Raw genomic sequence first — 15473 nt, 5'->3', positions numbered from 1 at the left:
ATTTCGAGAATTTTTGTTCAAATTTAGAAAACATCTCTACCGCAATAAATAACACATCTACTATGGATTTAATTAAAAAGTGTATTAGAATACATATATGTACGAAGTTTTGTGTATATACAAGAGAATGAGTTACTATATATGCCTATGGACTAAGATTGGAGATATATTCGTTATCCTTCTTATCTTTGACCACTTCTACTAATCTGTTAACAATTTTATGTCTAGCGATAGGTGAATCTTCTGGTCTTTTCCAACTTTCTGGGAATTGAGGTGCTGGCTTGTTATGTAACTGTTTCATATGACGTTTATCTAATGGAATATCTGAAAAGTCATTCTTTGCATCTTTGGATTCAGTGATTAATTTATTTAATGTATCCACTAAAAATCTTGCATTTTGAATAGCTTCAGGGTATTGATCAGTCTTTAAACTGAAAATATTTGTATCATGATTAAATTTATTACCAGATAAGATTTTAAAATTGTGTTGTTGCTTATCATTTAACTTCAAGTCTGTTAAATTCACTTTTAATTGTACTGATCTGTTGATTTTATTTGACGTTTCATCTGAAAAATCAGTATTATAAGTTAATTTGATAGGACTTTGTGAATTAACAGGTGGAGTATAAGGTTGACGGAACTTTGCTAATAATGGCATTTCATAAGCTGAAATTCTGGTTAATTGTTCAATTCTTCTCTTTTGATGTGGAATGGAACCTTGATCTATGACATAAGTATTACTCTTCTTTGGTGGTAAACCTTTTAAATTCAGTGGGGTGTTGTTCATGAATCTTTCTTTGAAATTATCTATTTCATAAGTATAACCCAACTCAGGTTTATTCTTAACTAATGATGTTATAGTTGAAAGAATAGCATTTCTCTCTTCGTCACTAGGATTATATTTTTCTCCCATACTATCTTTTCTTAAGTTATGCAATTCAAAAATTTGATCAGCTGGTAAACCTTTCCAAGCATGGGGATTGAGGTATAATGGTCCTTCTTCAGAAGCTTTTTGAGAAGCGAAACGCACAGTTTGAAGCAACTTCACAGCTTGCACTCTTGTTCTTGAACTAATCATTCTGATTTTTGGTAAAGATTATCGACAGCTTCTTATAATCTAATAGTGCCAAAGAATTGAAAATTTTATTTTAATACAAAAAAAATTAATTGATTGATCAAAAATCATCACATGCTCAATCACGTGGTTCCAGGAATGAAAATATTACGCTCGTATCAGCGCTTGAAAAATCCAGAACCACGAGAAGGATCTATAAAAAAATTCCTGCATATCGTTCTGATTTTTGGGGGTTAGAATAATGGCTCGCATGGCTTTTTAAACAAATTAATAAGGGACCAGGGCTGTTTAGTTTTATTCATAATTATTCAATAACTATGCCAAAACAACTGCATCCCCGGATTCTACATATGCAGCTTCAGCTAAATTAACTCTACCAAAATCTGGCTTATTCACCAGTCCTCCGCTGTCAAAGTCAAGGAACTCAACTACTTCAAGTGAGTCTTCGACTTCTATACCAACCCCTAAAAGCACGGTAGTTCGGGAAGTCGGAAATCGTCAGGTCAAAGTGATCCTAGTGCCACAAGATATCTTGACTTTAATAATTCAAGTCTATATGATGATGATGCTTGCTTTGACGAAGATAGAGCTAACTATGACTCTGATGGTGATGCCTTATCTAAGCTGAATTTATCCTTAAAAAGGACTACTTCACTAGAGACTCTTGATAAACATAGCCAGAAATACCCCTTTTTGATGATCATATGTTCAATGAAGATACTCATTTTAATGATATACCATTAGAGATCCAAAAGGAAGAAGAACCACGTGGGATTGACCTATGAATTTCTTCTAACTCCGAAATATGTCAAAACTTCAAAACTTCAAAGCGTAATAAAAGAAGTCCAAGGATCCTTAATAATGTATTCCTTGTTCAAGAATTGAATTATAGTGAAGAACTTAAGAAGAATAATATTAATGATTGTTTCTGATACTAGTGATAGAGAGGTTGCTCCCGAAGCTGGAATAGTTGGTTTACTAGGAAAATGTGGTGAATTCAATGTACTTGAAGGAGCCCAACTATGAGATAACTTTCAGAAAGTCAGATGCTCTTAATAAGAATGAGATCTCAGTGATGGAATTCTCAAGAGACGGTAAATATCTTGCTAATGCTGGGGAAAATGCCACTATTGTTATTTGGAAGGTTCCTTTGGGAACGGAAATGAATTGAAAGTGATAAACAAATCTCATCATAAAAAACACGACGTTTACTCATCTGCACCAGTTTTCCATCAAAAACCTTTCAAGATTTTGCATGGTTATACCAAGGGTATATTAACTTTAGATTGGAGTAAAAATGATTTCTTACCTTCCGGAAGTATGGATAGAACCGCCACGTTGTGGCATGTGGAAAATCATACTTGTTTACAAACATTCCAAGACGAAGATTTCGCTACGACTGCTGAATTTCGTCCTACAGATGATAGATTCTTTCTGAGCGGTTCTAACCATGTTCGATTATGGTCAATTCTTGAAACTAAAGTTGCTTATAGTAAGAATTTGGGAGATGATAATTTGATAACAGAGCCGCAATTCACTCCAGATGGACGATATATAATCATTGGTGGATTCAATGGTTCCTCGTTTGTTTTAGATACGAAAGGATTATATCACGTCAATAGATTTGAGATAAAGGACAGATCTATGGTTAGTCCTTTCCATAACAAGAATGGTAACAAGAATGGTAATAAGATTATCCGGATTAAAATATTCAATATTAATAATTATAAAGAAGGATCAACAATGAAGGAGTCGGATCATTTTTAATAACTACGAACGATTCTACAGTAATATTAGGAATTGGAGTCTGAAAAGACTTGTTACTAGATTCAAGGGTTTAACTAATAGCAGTGATTGCTGCATCTATGAGTGATGATCAACATTATATTATTTCTGATTCAGATGATCACAGGTGATATGTATGAGAAAATAATAATAGCAATTTGTTGTACAGATTGAAGGAATGAAAACATCATCTTCATGATTTACATACCAAACACAAGAAATATTCAAAAGTAATTGAGGATAATAAGTATGTCAAAGCTTTTTGAAAACCATGAGCAAGATTTCTTCTTTGTCTCAAATGAAAACAATAGTTATTCTTCTTTCCATGCTCATCACACTAATTTTTGCCCCAAAAACAACGAAGAGATTACTTGAATTCTAAGATGATATTATCTTAGATGTTGTGCAAAGAGGTAGGGTTGTCAATTTAATCCGCAGTAACTCTCCCATAAGAAGATGTTTTAACCAAAGAAGAAATTATTGTAACAACTGATCAAATGCGTTTTATTAGAGTCTTACGTCAGGATTCTACCTACAAGATCAGAAAAAATTTTATTAATATGTATAAAAAAGGTCCTTGTACTCCTGCAATGAAAGAAGCTGTTGATATACATGATACAATTATGGATGGTAAGAGTAATAGTAGCTCAATATATATCAAATTTAAAGGATATGAATAAATGTGTTACTGCACTCAAAATGGATGTTGGTAGGAAATTAACAAAAGTTCTAAACCAAATGGTAGGTTTATAATTGAAAGGTTTAAAAAAATAAACACTAGGTTCGATAGTCCAGATCTACTAGAGGATTATCTACAATTTATAATATATTTAAATAGTATTTAGAGATATAGTTATCAACAGTAGATCCCCCAATCCAACAACATTAATTACAATTTCATTAATACAAATTTTTCTTATTCAAGACAAAATTCAAATTGAGTGTGATCTTGAGCGACATATTCTAGAGGTAATTTCAAGCGTTTTCCAAAATATTTTTGAAATCTAGAGTAGAATTCAGGTTGAAGGTTAAACTGATTAGGAATCGTAATGGTCAAATGTTCGAGATTCGTTTTATGTTTAGCGTCACTATGCTCATTTTGAGCAAACTGTAATTTTTCAACACAACCTAAAACCAATGTCAGCAACTTTTCACTCATAAAGAAAGTGCTATTAAATGTAAAAGATTTAATAGAGCTGCCGAATAAAGTAAAGTGTTTGACGTTACTATGTAAATGAATATCTGGACTTATTTTTTGAATACCACAATCTTCTAATACAACATTTGTGAGAAGTGGAAACCGACTGTTTTTACTAAATAATGGATCAGACTTAGTTATTTCAGGGATTGACTCATTCCTAATAAAGATGTTGATCAAAGAGGTTGGAAGTTTGAGATTTGAGTAAACTAAATTCGTCGAATTTAATTTAATTTCTTTAAGTTGTTCATAATACAGAAAATTAACATTAGAGAATGAATATGCATCTGAGTTGCCATATTTCGTTATCGTTATCTTTTCTAATATATTTTTATTAAATTTGAATTCATTTAGAGGTCTAATAAAGAAAGTATTGTTCAAATCTATTCTCTTTAGAGAAGGAAAATTCATTTCGGTATCAAAATCTGAAATAATTATAAAGCCCTTAATTTTCAAAACTTCTAGCGTATCAGGAAAAGTAAATGGACCATCTAACTTAAATGAAGTTGAAGTTGATGTGGAAATTAACTCCAATTTTCTTAATTTCTTTGGTAATAATTTGAAAATATTGCCGCTTATTGGACCTATGAGAACCAAGCTTGTGAGTCCTGGCGGGAAACCGACAGCTAAATCTGGTGATATGACAGCATCATGCAAATTTAACTCAATTGATTTTAAATTAAATTGGGCAAAAGAGTCTATTAAAAGCTTACCACCTCTAAAATCTGACCATATTTTTAAATGTTTTAATGAACTAGTAGGTAATACTTTTGTAGAAAATGATTCACCTCCCAAATTATAACTAATGCGTTTCAAATTTTTGCAACTTCTAATAAAATCTGTATTAAATCTCCCATCCATTGTAAGTGATTCTAGCTTGATACCATTGTTGGCAAGTTTTATGTTAAGATTTAAATATGGACCTAGCTGTAATTTTTGTAAATTTAAGAATTTTCTTAAATCTAAGGTGGTAGTGTTATTGTTGATAATTGTTTGGGAAAGATTAAGCGATGTCACATAATTATAATATTCAAACCTTTTGAGCATAACTAATTCTGATGTCTTTAATTCTAGGAAATCAAGTTCTAAATCATAATTAGAAGCTGTGTCAAGAATGTTGTAAAAGAAAGGGAATTCATCAGTGGAGGAAATATATAAATGAATCGGAACAGCAACTTGACTTCCAATATGTCTAATCGAATTAAAGTAAGACTGAGTTGCCGCAAGTCTTTTTAGATATACATCTAACTTTTCCTCATAGTTGTCGTCATCAGTATTTGTGATAGTTGGAGGAGGATGATATTCAAGTTCAAGTCTGTTTTTGTTGTACCATTTTAATGATTGAAATGTAGATTCGTCTGTACCAAGTTTGGATAAAAAGATCAAAAGATCTTTTAGTTTTAATTCTTGTAATATTGATCTTTTAATAGGAAGCGGTTGTGAACAAAACTTAATGATATGATAAGATAAATCGCCGTTTCTTGGCAATCTAACACCGTAATGATCTAATTCCGCCATTTTCTATCAATATATAAATATTAATATTATTAGATTTCCTAACGTATATGAAAGTAGATGGTGGTGTAATATCAGCTCTAAAATAATTTGGTTTTGTAAACCTATACTAGTTATTTTTGCATTATTTTAGAATTATTTTTTCGCAATTCATCATGTGACCAAATTATCACGTGGATTAAAATATTACATTTTCATTCAAGGAGGGTAATGATATTTAAGTCGTGCCCCAGGCAAATCTCTCTAATACTCTTGACGACATTACTTCAATCTGTCATACATCTCAGTGAACAGGTGTATACTAAACTATGAACCTTCATAAGTTATAATCGAGTACAACTAGCTCTGAATAAGCTATGTATTGAAGAAGAACAAGTGGTCAGTAGGAAGTAATTTACATGTTCAATTTGTTGTGGTTTATCATCCCCTTGTTTTACATGCAGGACCAAACAAGGACGGCAAAAATTCGCATTCCCGCAAATCGGATCAGACTGGTATAACTTCTCACCATATAGTTATATAGATATTGAATAGATAACCACCGAACATCTGTATGCTAGATCTTATCGACCTTTGGTTAATAAATGCCATCCATCCAGCTGCAGTTGTACGCATAACATGGTTTCATTGATATTGCTTTCCTATTCACAATTATATGCAGTTTGTATTGAGTTTCGGACGACTTTTTTTTATGTCGTTCAAGAAATCAATATTTTGCGACAAAATGTTTACGACAAACCAAATATTCGGGGGTATTTCTTGCATATCCGCGAATATTTATAGAAGAGTGGTTGATTGTGCTTCGGAGCTTGAATGATACAAATATTCTACACTCTTTTATCAAAAGTTATATATAAGTTGTGCGGTATATTCTTATAGATTAACATTGAGTACTACCACTCTGATTACTTTTGAATATGATATTTAATTTCATCTGTCTATACCTTGTATTTGTCTAAAATGTCAAAAAGAAGAGCTAGCTTTAATTTAGATTCAAAAAATACCAGTTCTGATGGTTCAGTTACTCCTGATTCAGCGGAAGCAATAACATATATATCCACTTTCTTGTTTAGATTCACGGTTGCACAATGTTCTTCCCATGTATAATTCTAATTTATCATAAAATATACTGAGTGCCTCAGGTAGTGTTGAAAAGAAGTCGTTAGTTACAGTGAGATCCATCAACGAGAAGTTTGATTCCTTACAAGATTCATGAATATCATCACAAAATTCAATGCGAGATAATTTAGATAAATGTAAGTATTTTAGTGATACATGTCTAGCAATTGACGAGTTAAAATAGAAGACTTTGGTAGTGGAATCTGTAATTGTCAAGTCAGTTAAATTTGTTGGCAATTCAATGTTAGGAGAAATAAAAGAAATTTGACAATCATCGATACATATCCACTTTAATAGAGGATAACCTCTTTCGTTGTTGAATAATGGGCAACTCTCATCAATGGATACAATAGGATTATCAGATATATGCAATGAATTTAAACATGATGGAGGTCTGAAATTAGTTAGACTAGAAATCATACAACAACTGAATCTGATTTCATTTAATCTGGAAAATTCGCTGTAGTCTACATTAGCAAGACTAAAGAAATCTAAACAATTAGCAAACTGAAGCCATTCTAAACTTGATTTACAACTGTCAAAATTTAAATTATTTAATGACATGGAAAAATCACAACTAAACAAGTAGAGGCTTTTTACTCCCTTTGGAACATTATATATCTTGTCTGTTGTCTCCAAGACTAATCCTTCTAATTTTAACATTTGAAGAGATGGTGGAAAATCTAAGCTAGACTTTTCAACACCAGAAGTGGGAAATGTGAAAGTCAAATACAAGTGCGTTACTGTGATAGGTATTTGCGATAAAATCTGATTGATGGGATAACCTGCAACTTCCAATTTTGTTAAATATGGAGGAAGCTTACATATCGCATCATTAAACACTCCATCGGAGTTGTTCAGATCATCAAGCGTTAGATGTCTTAAATTTGGTGGCCAATCCTCTGGCGAATGTACTATAACCTGTCCATCGCTGATGTATTTGGTCTCCTTCAAATTTTCAGCAACAATTGTCATGGTATTGACTTCTCTTGGTATAAATTTAATTTCAAAATTTCTCCCTTTTTGTATATAGATTTCAAAAATTCTTAAATTTACGAATTTAGAATAAAACTCACTATCAAAGATATTATCAATTGCTAGATCAGTTAAATTTTCAAATATATTAGGTGATAATTTCAATTTCAAGTTACTATTGTTCGATACCAAGCGAAATTTCTGCAATCTTGCAAAATCTGAGAGATCTAAATTCATTACAGACTCTGTTCCTATTAGTCTTGATATACTTATACTGCTCACCCTGTCAGCATAAGGGAATTTTCTTAGGTTCATATATTTGGAGTAATACAATGAATGGTACATCAATTCAAATTCAAGATTGTTTTCAAACCCATATCCTGGAAGGTGTCGAAAAGAAGAATCTGTAGGTCCCTCGCCGTATTTACACTTTTGAAAGTGTACCATCACTGGGATAATGTTATCGGTATCCTTGGCCAAATTTATAATATTTGAAATATTATCTTTGGGATTATTTTTACATAAAATGCATTTGTAATTGTGTATTTTCTCTCTCGTAATCAGTTTAATTTGAAGGAATTTAGTTTCGTCGTCGTTAGTCAATGACTTGAATAAAAGTATCTTTGCAATAGATAAATGCAGAAGGATTCGGATTTTCAATTCAATTGGAAACTTGGAATAGTAGGTTGTAAAAAATTTGTGAATGTAATTATCGTCGTACTGTGGATCCATTTGAGTATACTTCATTATGAATTTGAATGGAGTATGGTGATACATGATAAATCTCTCATTCAACTACCAAAGTTAATTTATAATATATTTTTAGCAGCATATTTTTTTTGATTTGCGTTATTTTACGCTTAAGGGCGCATTTTCTTCCCCTCTATTTCTTTGGTAACAATACAAATTCTGAGTCATCTGTACGGAAATTATTTACATCCTTTTACAAATGGCAAGCAAATGCTGGATCTCAGAATTGGCAGACTGTGCTGAAAGAGTCATATTATACCATGCATTGCTTATAAAAAAGGTTGGCTTTATTATATTTATATAAAATATGTATTCAACATGAGAGTTTATTATACATATTTATTCACATAAAATTAAAACAATCGATCATCAATGATTGTTATAGAAAGAAATAACTTAAAAATGCCAACAAGAGTGGATAATCCTAACAATCTAACTTCCATAACTCTTACTTGATCAGGGTCTAGCCATTGAATATATTAAGTCTTTCCTGGCATTGTTTGAATGAATCTAGTTCCTATTGACTAGGTATTGGCAATCCTACTCCAATAAACCGAACTAAAACGTAGACTGCAGTATGTGAATAAAATATCAAGGCACCATTTACTCTATCACCCTGAAATAAACCAACCAATATAGCCAAATATAGGAAACCACATAAAACCATGAAATAAAAAGCACCATCTATTATCTCTTTCAATGTATGTAAAGAACCTGCCACAAAGAATAGTTGCCAATCAAACTTCTTGATATCACCCTCAGCATGATAGTTTTTCAATTCTGAAGTGGTTAGGTATGTTCGAGTACTATTACTCGCAAACAAGTAAATGGTAAGATCTATGATAAAAACAGTTAAAAGCGAAGCTGCAAGGGCCCAAGGCTGTTTAGTGAAATTTTGCCATGACCAGTTATGGTGTGTTAAAGATATCTTTGATATCAAGTCTGCGACTGTCATGATAGTTTATAGAAGTGTCTATGAGGGAAGAATAAGTATCTTTTAATTTATTTATAATTAGAGCCATATCTCAACTGAAATTATCGTATGTCGCTTTTCTTCCCAATTCGGTGTTTGGGCCAAACCGTGCGTTAAATAAAAGCTTGCACCAGTTCTGATGGTTCAGTTACTCCTGTTACATTCGAATCATAATGTATAAATCACTACATCCAAGTAACGAAACCAAAGTAGATTGGGTTCACAAGAGTTATATAGCATGATACAAAAAAAAGTTGACTTTATTATACTATTAATACAAAATATTTAACAAGGGAGTTCATTAAGCATCTAAACTAGACGATAAGCTCGATGGATTATCAATACCAAGTTGCTTACAGAACCTGGATGTATCCTCTAATGCACAGTCTATTGACCTATCTAAGGTTGTGATATTGGATCCAATATTATGAATCAATTTTTCTATAGTTGGTAAGAAATCCTTTATAGTAACCACGTAATTTGTAGTATCATCAGCCGAAAGACTGATAGTTAAATAATCAGAATTGGTATCAGGGGATTTGAACCAAGATGATATCCCATTAGGAAGTAACACATTTGGATATGTGGTACTACAAATATCATGAGGACCCTCAAATCCAATCACTGGAACTCCAAAAGTGATATATGACGAAATATATGCGATATTAAAGTCATTTTCGCTATTTCTAGTTAATAGTACAATATGAGGTCTATAGAATCTCATCCCACAACCACAACCTTTAATGGCCGTACGTGCAATTCCAACCCAAACATCTAACAGTTCTAAGTTTGGAATATATTGATTAACATGTATCAACTCAGTACCACCCCTAAAATCTCCCACTTCAGCATTTGTTCCATTTACTTTATCTTTTTCGAAGACAACTTGACATTTACTTTTCCCTTTTAGAGTAAAGTCAATCAATTCACACTTAAGAACTTCAAGCTTTGACCATCGGAAAACTAAATAAATAAACTTATCAACACCATTCACCCTTTCACTAGTGTTTATAAATGGAGTCCAATTTTTGGAAATTTTTGTTCTTTCATCTTTTTCCACAAATGCTATTTTAGTGAATAATACTGAATCAAAGAATGGATTATAAAAACCTTCAATAGATGGAGGCATACCCAATTCAAATTGGAATGGATAGCAAAAATACATTGATCTTAGAAGCCCAAGATTCAATTTTATTTGCTGATCCAATCCGCTGGATGCCTCGCTCAACAGGAAGAGCGTCCGTTGGTACGTATTATATATGATCATTGGCTCATCAAAACCAAATCTATTCTTGGTGAGAAATAAACGAGGATCTTCAACTCCATACGAAGCTTGAGTGTGTTTTCGTTTATGGAATGGAAGGGGTACGAACGAAGGGTAGTGGATGTTTTTAAATTTGGGTAAACCTTCAACTGTAATTGGCATTATCAATTCCACATCTTTTAATTCATTCCAGTTCTCGTCAAAGATTTGAGCGTAGAACAAACTGAGCTGTGGTCTCAGTTTATCCCTGTTCTTAGTGAAAGAAATTCTTGATACCATATAGTGCACCCCAAATTGTTCAAGCCATACCGACGTTCCAATAAATTTAAAGAAATGTTTCTCTAGAATCTTGTTATAGATGAGTTGATCTATATCACTTTCAATATATTCGGCAACATCTTTAAATGCTGGATCTGAGTCCATCTGTTTTCTTAATATAGAAATGGCACGTAAAATATCGGAATCGATTTGTTTATATGGACTTAATTGTATTGATTCATTTATAGTACCATCTTCACAAGAAGATTCACCATTATCTAACTTGCTTGAATTGAAAAAGTTCAATGAAACGTTGGTGAAACTATTCGATTGATAATATTCATTTTTCGTGATGTTGTCGTTGGAATCATAATATTGAAATATATGTAACTTGTCCTGATCTTGACTACTACCAAATTCATCAAAATAATATTGAGGTAATGATTCAAGGTCTTCCACCACAGGAAATCCAAATATTGTCTGCAATTGAGTGAAATTCTTTGGAAATATGACTATTGATTCATCATGAGGATACTCGGTTGGTTTTCGAACGTATTGAATATTTCTTTCATCTGTCAAATAAATGTCACGAAAGTAATACGCAGTATAGACCAGAATAAGGAATATTGATAGCACCGTTGTTCTCCACAACATTCTCCTCTGCTATAGTACTACCGTGTCCGCTAAACCTAGCAACTTATAGAAAACAAAATTACTGAAGTCTATTGAAATAAAATACTCAGGGATTTAACTGAAAGATACAAACAAGTGTATACCCCATCTTGTTATGATAATCGAAATGCCAGCAATACGCAAATATATGTCCTGCACATAAAATATGCCGTTCTCGTAAGATGGCCGCCGGTAATGGGCCTACTTAGAATTTAGAAAGCTTTGATGTCATTATCCAGTTTGACATGGATTCACAATTACTCTTCTTTTTTGACATAAGTAGTGTGATTGTTTGCCTTCGTCGGAGAATTCACTTCACCCACATTTTCTGTCTTTAATTTCTTAGCCAGAGTTTCCGGTGAATCTTCTTCTTTTACTCTCTTCTTAGTAGGAGTAAAGAATGAACTTATATCTCTTTGGGTCTTCTTCTGTTTCTTGATATTAGTTTCACCTTTGTTTTTAGGATTTCCCACATCGTTAGAAACAGGATATCCTTCAATGTCAATATACGCCTTATTATGAGTAGTATCCAACACATCCTTAAGCATAGAATCCAGCCATGGTTTATTTGGATCAAGCCAATCATACCATGCTTTAGTTCCCGGTTCAAGTAGTATAGGCTTTCTTTCATGAAGCCAGGATATATCCCCTGTATCTGTAGAAATGGCTGGCCCTGTGACAATGGTAAATGACGAAAGATATTCACTCTTGACATTATAATTCTCGGTGTAATTCGAATTATGGGAATACATTCCTGCTAAGTATATGAGGGAGGATTTGGTTGAATGAATATAATGGGGAGTTTTCTCGCTTTTAGATTTTAACCATTCGAAATAGCCTTGGATTGGAACCACACATCTATTTCTCTTCTTACTACTACTCCAGACTGCTTGGCCCAGCTCGAGGGATTCCTTTCGACAATTAAAATATCGGGATTCTGTTCTTTGTAGTTCTTTGGAATATTTACCACCATTAGCAGTAGCTGTTGGATCATTTGGTTTAGCCCAAAATGGAACCATTCCGAATTTCAGTGGCTCTAACACATAACTATAATCAACATTGCTGGTATTTATCATATAAACAATAAGACCAGTATTAGTGGGTGCAATATTGTAACTTCCATCCCATCTTTGAACTCGTGATGAATCAAATTGGATCCTAATTAAATCCTCTTCTGATCCTCTAACTTCAGAATTATAGACACCCTCAGACGAATTGATTAATTCATTTCTAGACGTGTTTTCTCTATCACCTCCTCCACCTTGATTGTAAACGGTATTTGTGAATTCAGCTGGAAGATCGTTTAAGTTGACCCCTAATGCAAACCTCCCACACATTGGTTCTGTATGATATATAATTGATTGTAGGGGTGCTTGCTAGAAACGATTCAAACCTCAATAAATCGTGCGATTGCTACAAAAATCATTTTTATACTTTGGGCGACAGACATTTTGTATTTTACATATTTAAAGTAGCTGCAAAAAGATTTACATATACATTTTAATCAGTATCAAAAATGCTGACATTATCAGAATCATCATTTACATAGTACTCGGGTTGAGAGTCACGATCTAAGAATTCATCATAGGATTTTTCAAAATTATTTGTACTTTCAGGATCATCGGAATATTCATCAATTTCATCACCATCAAAATAATCGGGTTGATCTTCTTTACTTAAGAACTCGTCATATGAATAACCTGCTTCAGTCTCAGTTTTCTGGATATTCTGTGATTTTTTCCGTTTCAATGATTTTAAATAATCTTCTTTCAAATATTTTCGTTTGGCTTTTTTGAATGAATTATATTCAGCAACTTTTGCTGCCGCTCGTCTGTGATTTTCAGCTGGAGCTTCAGTGTCAACCACAGTACCCAAATGAGTTGGTTCCATGAACTTATACTCATCCATACCTTCAGGGAAATATTTCTGTTTAACAACACCATTCTTAAAACCAGGATTATACTTATATGAATCACCATAACCAAGTTCTTTCATTAAGTTTGTCGGAGCGTTTCTTAATTGCATGGGAATAGGTAACTTTGTAATATCAGGATTTTCTTTTAATAATTGCTGAGCTGACCGTAAGGCACGATAAGATTTAGTTGATTTTGGAGCTCGAGCCATTTTCATTGCACAATGAGCTAAGATAATTTCTCCTTCTGGCATACCGACAAATTCTATAGCTTCTTTAGCAGCAATGGCAAATGGTAAACATGAACTATCTCTCAATCCTATATCCTCACTGGCCATCACTATCATTCTCCTGACAATGAACATGGGATCTTCTCCTCCACTTAACATTTTAACAAGATAAAACATGGCTGCATCAGCATTCGACCCTCTCACAGATTTATGAAAGGCACTAATAGTATCATAATGAGACTCACCTTGCTTATCATACATATTGTGAAAATTTCTTGTCTTTAGTAATGGTTTAAGCATATTAGCAGATATATTTATCACCCCTGCACGTTTATCATTATTGATTGAGAAATTATCAGTTGATAAGAATGCATTTATAGATTCTAATATATTAAGTGCCACTCTTGAATCACCCATCGATAATTCAGCAATATGCTCGAATGAATCTTTCTTTAAGGAGATATAATGTAACTCATATAGTAGTCTTCGAAATTTATTAATTTGAAATAAGGCTCTCTCCAATATTTTAATAATGGCTTCAGAAGATAATGGTTCCATGACGAATGTATGCATTCTTGATAGTAATGCATTATTAATAATAAATGATGGGTTTTCAGTAGTAGCACCAATAACAGTTAAAACTCCCTTTTCAATAACCGGCAATAATAAGTCTTGCACAGCTTTATTAAACCTATGAATTTCATCTAAGAATAGTATGGTCTTCCTTCCAGTAAGATTCTTTTCATTTTCAGCTTGTTGGAATACTTCTCGTAATTTCTTAGTATTACTATCTGCTCCAGATAATTCCATAAATTTGCAACTTGTTTCATGAGCTATGATTCTCGCTAATGAAGTCTTACCTACCCCTGGAGATCCCCATAGTATAAATGATGGAATAGTATCTGCTCTTATAATGTTTCGTAATAACCCATTCTTACCTAGAAGCTTTTCTTGACCAAAGAAATCATCTAATGATTTTGGTCGCAATCTTTGCGCTAACGGTATACTTGCTTCTCTTTTCAACTTCAAAAGTTCTTGTGCTTTAGTGAGTATATCAGACTGTCTAGGTGGTTTTGAAGGTTGTGATTGAGTTAGAGCAGTAGAATCTATAATTTCCTGGGTTGCGTTACTACTATCTTCATTCTTTACATCTTCTTCTTGATCCTTTGATTCATCTAAAGGGAACTCTTTAACCAATTGATCAAATGAAGTTTCTGTAAATGATTCCTCTTCTTTTGATTTCTTCTTAGCTTGAGATTGTATTTTCATCTCTTCAATTAGGATCTTAGTTAAAGTAGGTTTACTCTTTTGAAGTTTTTCCAACTTCTTTTTCTTATTTGAGGAATCCATCTTAAGACCCAATACCGAAAAGGGATTTTCAGGTTTTCGTTTCTTATTCTCTTCTATAACTTCTACCTCATCATCCTCTGATTGAGCTGACTCATTCTTTACCTCATTGGTAGATACATTAGCTGCTAAAACTTCAGTATTTGATGATGAAGATGGGATTAATTCTTCAACTGTATGAGCTTCTTGGTTATCTAAACAGGAATTAACATGCCGTTCAAGCAGCTTTTGCGCAAAGCTTTTACCACATATAGGACAAGCAGCTGTGGTGACAGATGTTTCAGTTTCACTCATTGTGATGGCTATATCATTTTTGGGTTATGATTGAATTAGTTATAATCGAATGGTAGTTGACTGTCAGTTTGATCTAAAAAAATACGCGTTAAAGATAATCAAAAAA

General features: G+C 32.9%; 9 protein-coding genes across 9 annotated transcripts; 2 read left to right on the top strand and 7 right to left on the bottom strand. All coding sequences in view use genetic code 12, as the record gives it.

The window, feature by feature from the left end:
• Positions 1–145: 145 nt before the first annotated feature.
• DFJ63DRAFT_334730 (mitochondrial 37S ribosomal protein mS35) lies at positions 146–1078 on the bottom strand (the record flags this gene model as incomplete). Its single annotated transcript, XM_064908087.1, has 1 exon — positions 146–1078. One exon carries the CDS (start codon positions 1076–1078, stop codon positions 146–148), a length of 933 nt encoding a protein of 310 aa, XP_064762504.1.
• A 111-nt stretch (positions 1079–1189) lies between these two features.
• Positions 1190–1703, top strand: DFJ63DRAFT_312499 (uncharacterized protein; the record flags this gene model as incomplete). The annotated part of the gene is made up of 2 exons (XM_064905982.1): positions 1190–1307; positions 1432–1703. The coding sequence occupies 2 exons, from the start codon at positions 1190–1192 to the stop codon at positions 1701–1703; spliced, it is 390 nt and encodes a 129-aa protein (XP_064762503.1).
• Positions 1704–1779: 76 nt separating this feature from the next.
• On the top strand, positions 1780–2991 carry DFJ63DRAFT_334729 (WD40 repeat domain-containing protein; the record flags this gene model as incomplete). Its single annotated transcript, XM_064908086.1, has 5 exons — positions 1780–1843; positions 1968–2077; positions 2118–2219; positions 2324–2759; positions 2924–2991. The coding sequence occupies 5 exons, from the start codon at positions 1780–1782 to the stop codon at positions 2989–2991; spliced, it is 780 nt and encodes a 259-aa protein (XP_064762502.1).
• A 785-nt stretch (positions 2992–3776) lies between these two features.
• DFJ63DRAFT_312497 (uncharacterized protein) lies at positions 3777–5576 on the bottom strand (the record flags this gene model as incomplete). Its single annotated transcript, XM_064905981.1, has 1 exon — positions 3777–5576. One exon carries the CDS (start codon positions 5574–5576, stop codon positions 3777–3779), a length of 1800 nt encoding a protein of 599 aa, XP_064762501.1.
• Positions 5577–6605: 1029 nt separating this feature from the next.
• Positions 6606–7982, bottom strand: DFJ63DRAFT_312496 (uncharacterized protein; the record flags this gene model as incomplete). Its single annotated transcript, XM_064905980.1, has 1 exon — positions 6606–7982. The coding sequence occupies one exon, from the start codon at positions 7980–7982 to the stop codon at positions 6606–6608; it is 1377 nt and encodes a 458-aa protein (XP_064762500.1).
• A 952-nt stretch (positions 7983–8934) lies between these two features.
• On the bottom strand, positions 8935–9372 carry DFJ63DRAFT_334727 (uncharacterized protein; the record flags this gene model as incomplete). The annotated part of the gene is made up of 1 exon (XM_064908085.1): positions 8935–9372. The coding sequence occupies one exon, from the start codon at positions 9370–9372 to the stop codon at positions 8935–8937; it is 438 nt and encodes a 145-aa protein (XP_064762499.1).
• A 319-nt stretch (positions 9373–9691) lies between these two features.
• On the bottom strand, positions 9692–11566 carry DFJ63DRAFT_312494 (uncharacterized protein; the record flags this gene model as incomplete). Its single annotated transcript, XM_064905979.1, has 1 exon — positions 9692–11566. The coding sequence occupies one exon, from the start codon at positions 11564–11566 to the stop codon at positions 9692–9694; it is 1875 nt and encodes a 624-aa protein (XP_064762498.1).
• A 138-nt stretch (positions 11567–11704) lies between these two features.
• On the bottom strand, positions 11705–13003 carry DFJ63DRAFT_104718 (putative peptide hydrolase). Its single transcript, XM_064903190.1, has one exon. The coding sequence runs from the start codon at positions 12919–12921 to the stop codon at positions 11842–11844; it is 1080 nt and encodes a 359-aa protein (XP_064762497.1). The 5' UTR covers positions 12922–13003; the 3' UTR covers positions 11705–11841.
• Positions 13004–13084: 81 nt separating this feature from the next.
• On the bottom strand, positions 13085–15367 carry DFJ63DRAFT_286064 (ssDNA-dependent ATPase; the record flags this gene model as incomplete). The annotated part of the gene is made up of 2 exons (XM_064904943.1): positions 13085–15151; positions 15194–15367. 2 exons carry the CDS (start codon positions 15365–15367, stop codon positions 13085–13087), a joined length of 2241 nt encoding a protein of 746 aa, XP_064762496.1.
• Positions 15368–15473: the final 106 nt, after the last annotated feature.

This window comes from Scheffersomyces coipomensis, assembly GCF_036884675.1.
Source record: "Scheffersomyces coipomensis strain NRRL Y-17651 chromosome Unknown DFJ63scaffold_3, whole genome shotgun sequence".
NCBI classification, from domain to species: domain Eukaryota; kingdom Fungi; phylum Ascomycota; class Pichiomycetes; order Serinales; family Debaryomycetaceae; genus Scheffersomyces; species Scheffersomyces coipomensis.
This window is presented reverse-complemented; position numbering and strand designations above follow the sequence as displayed.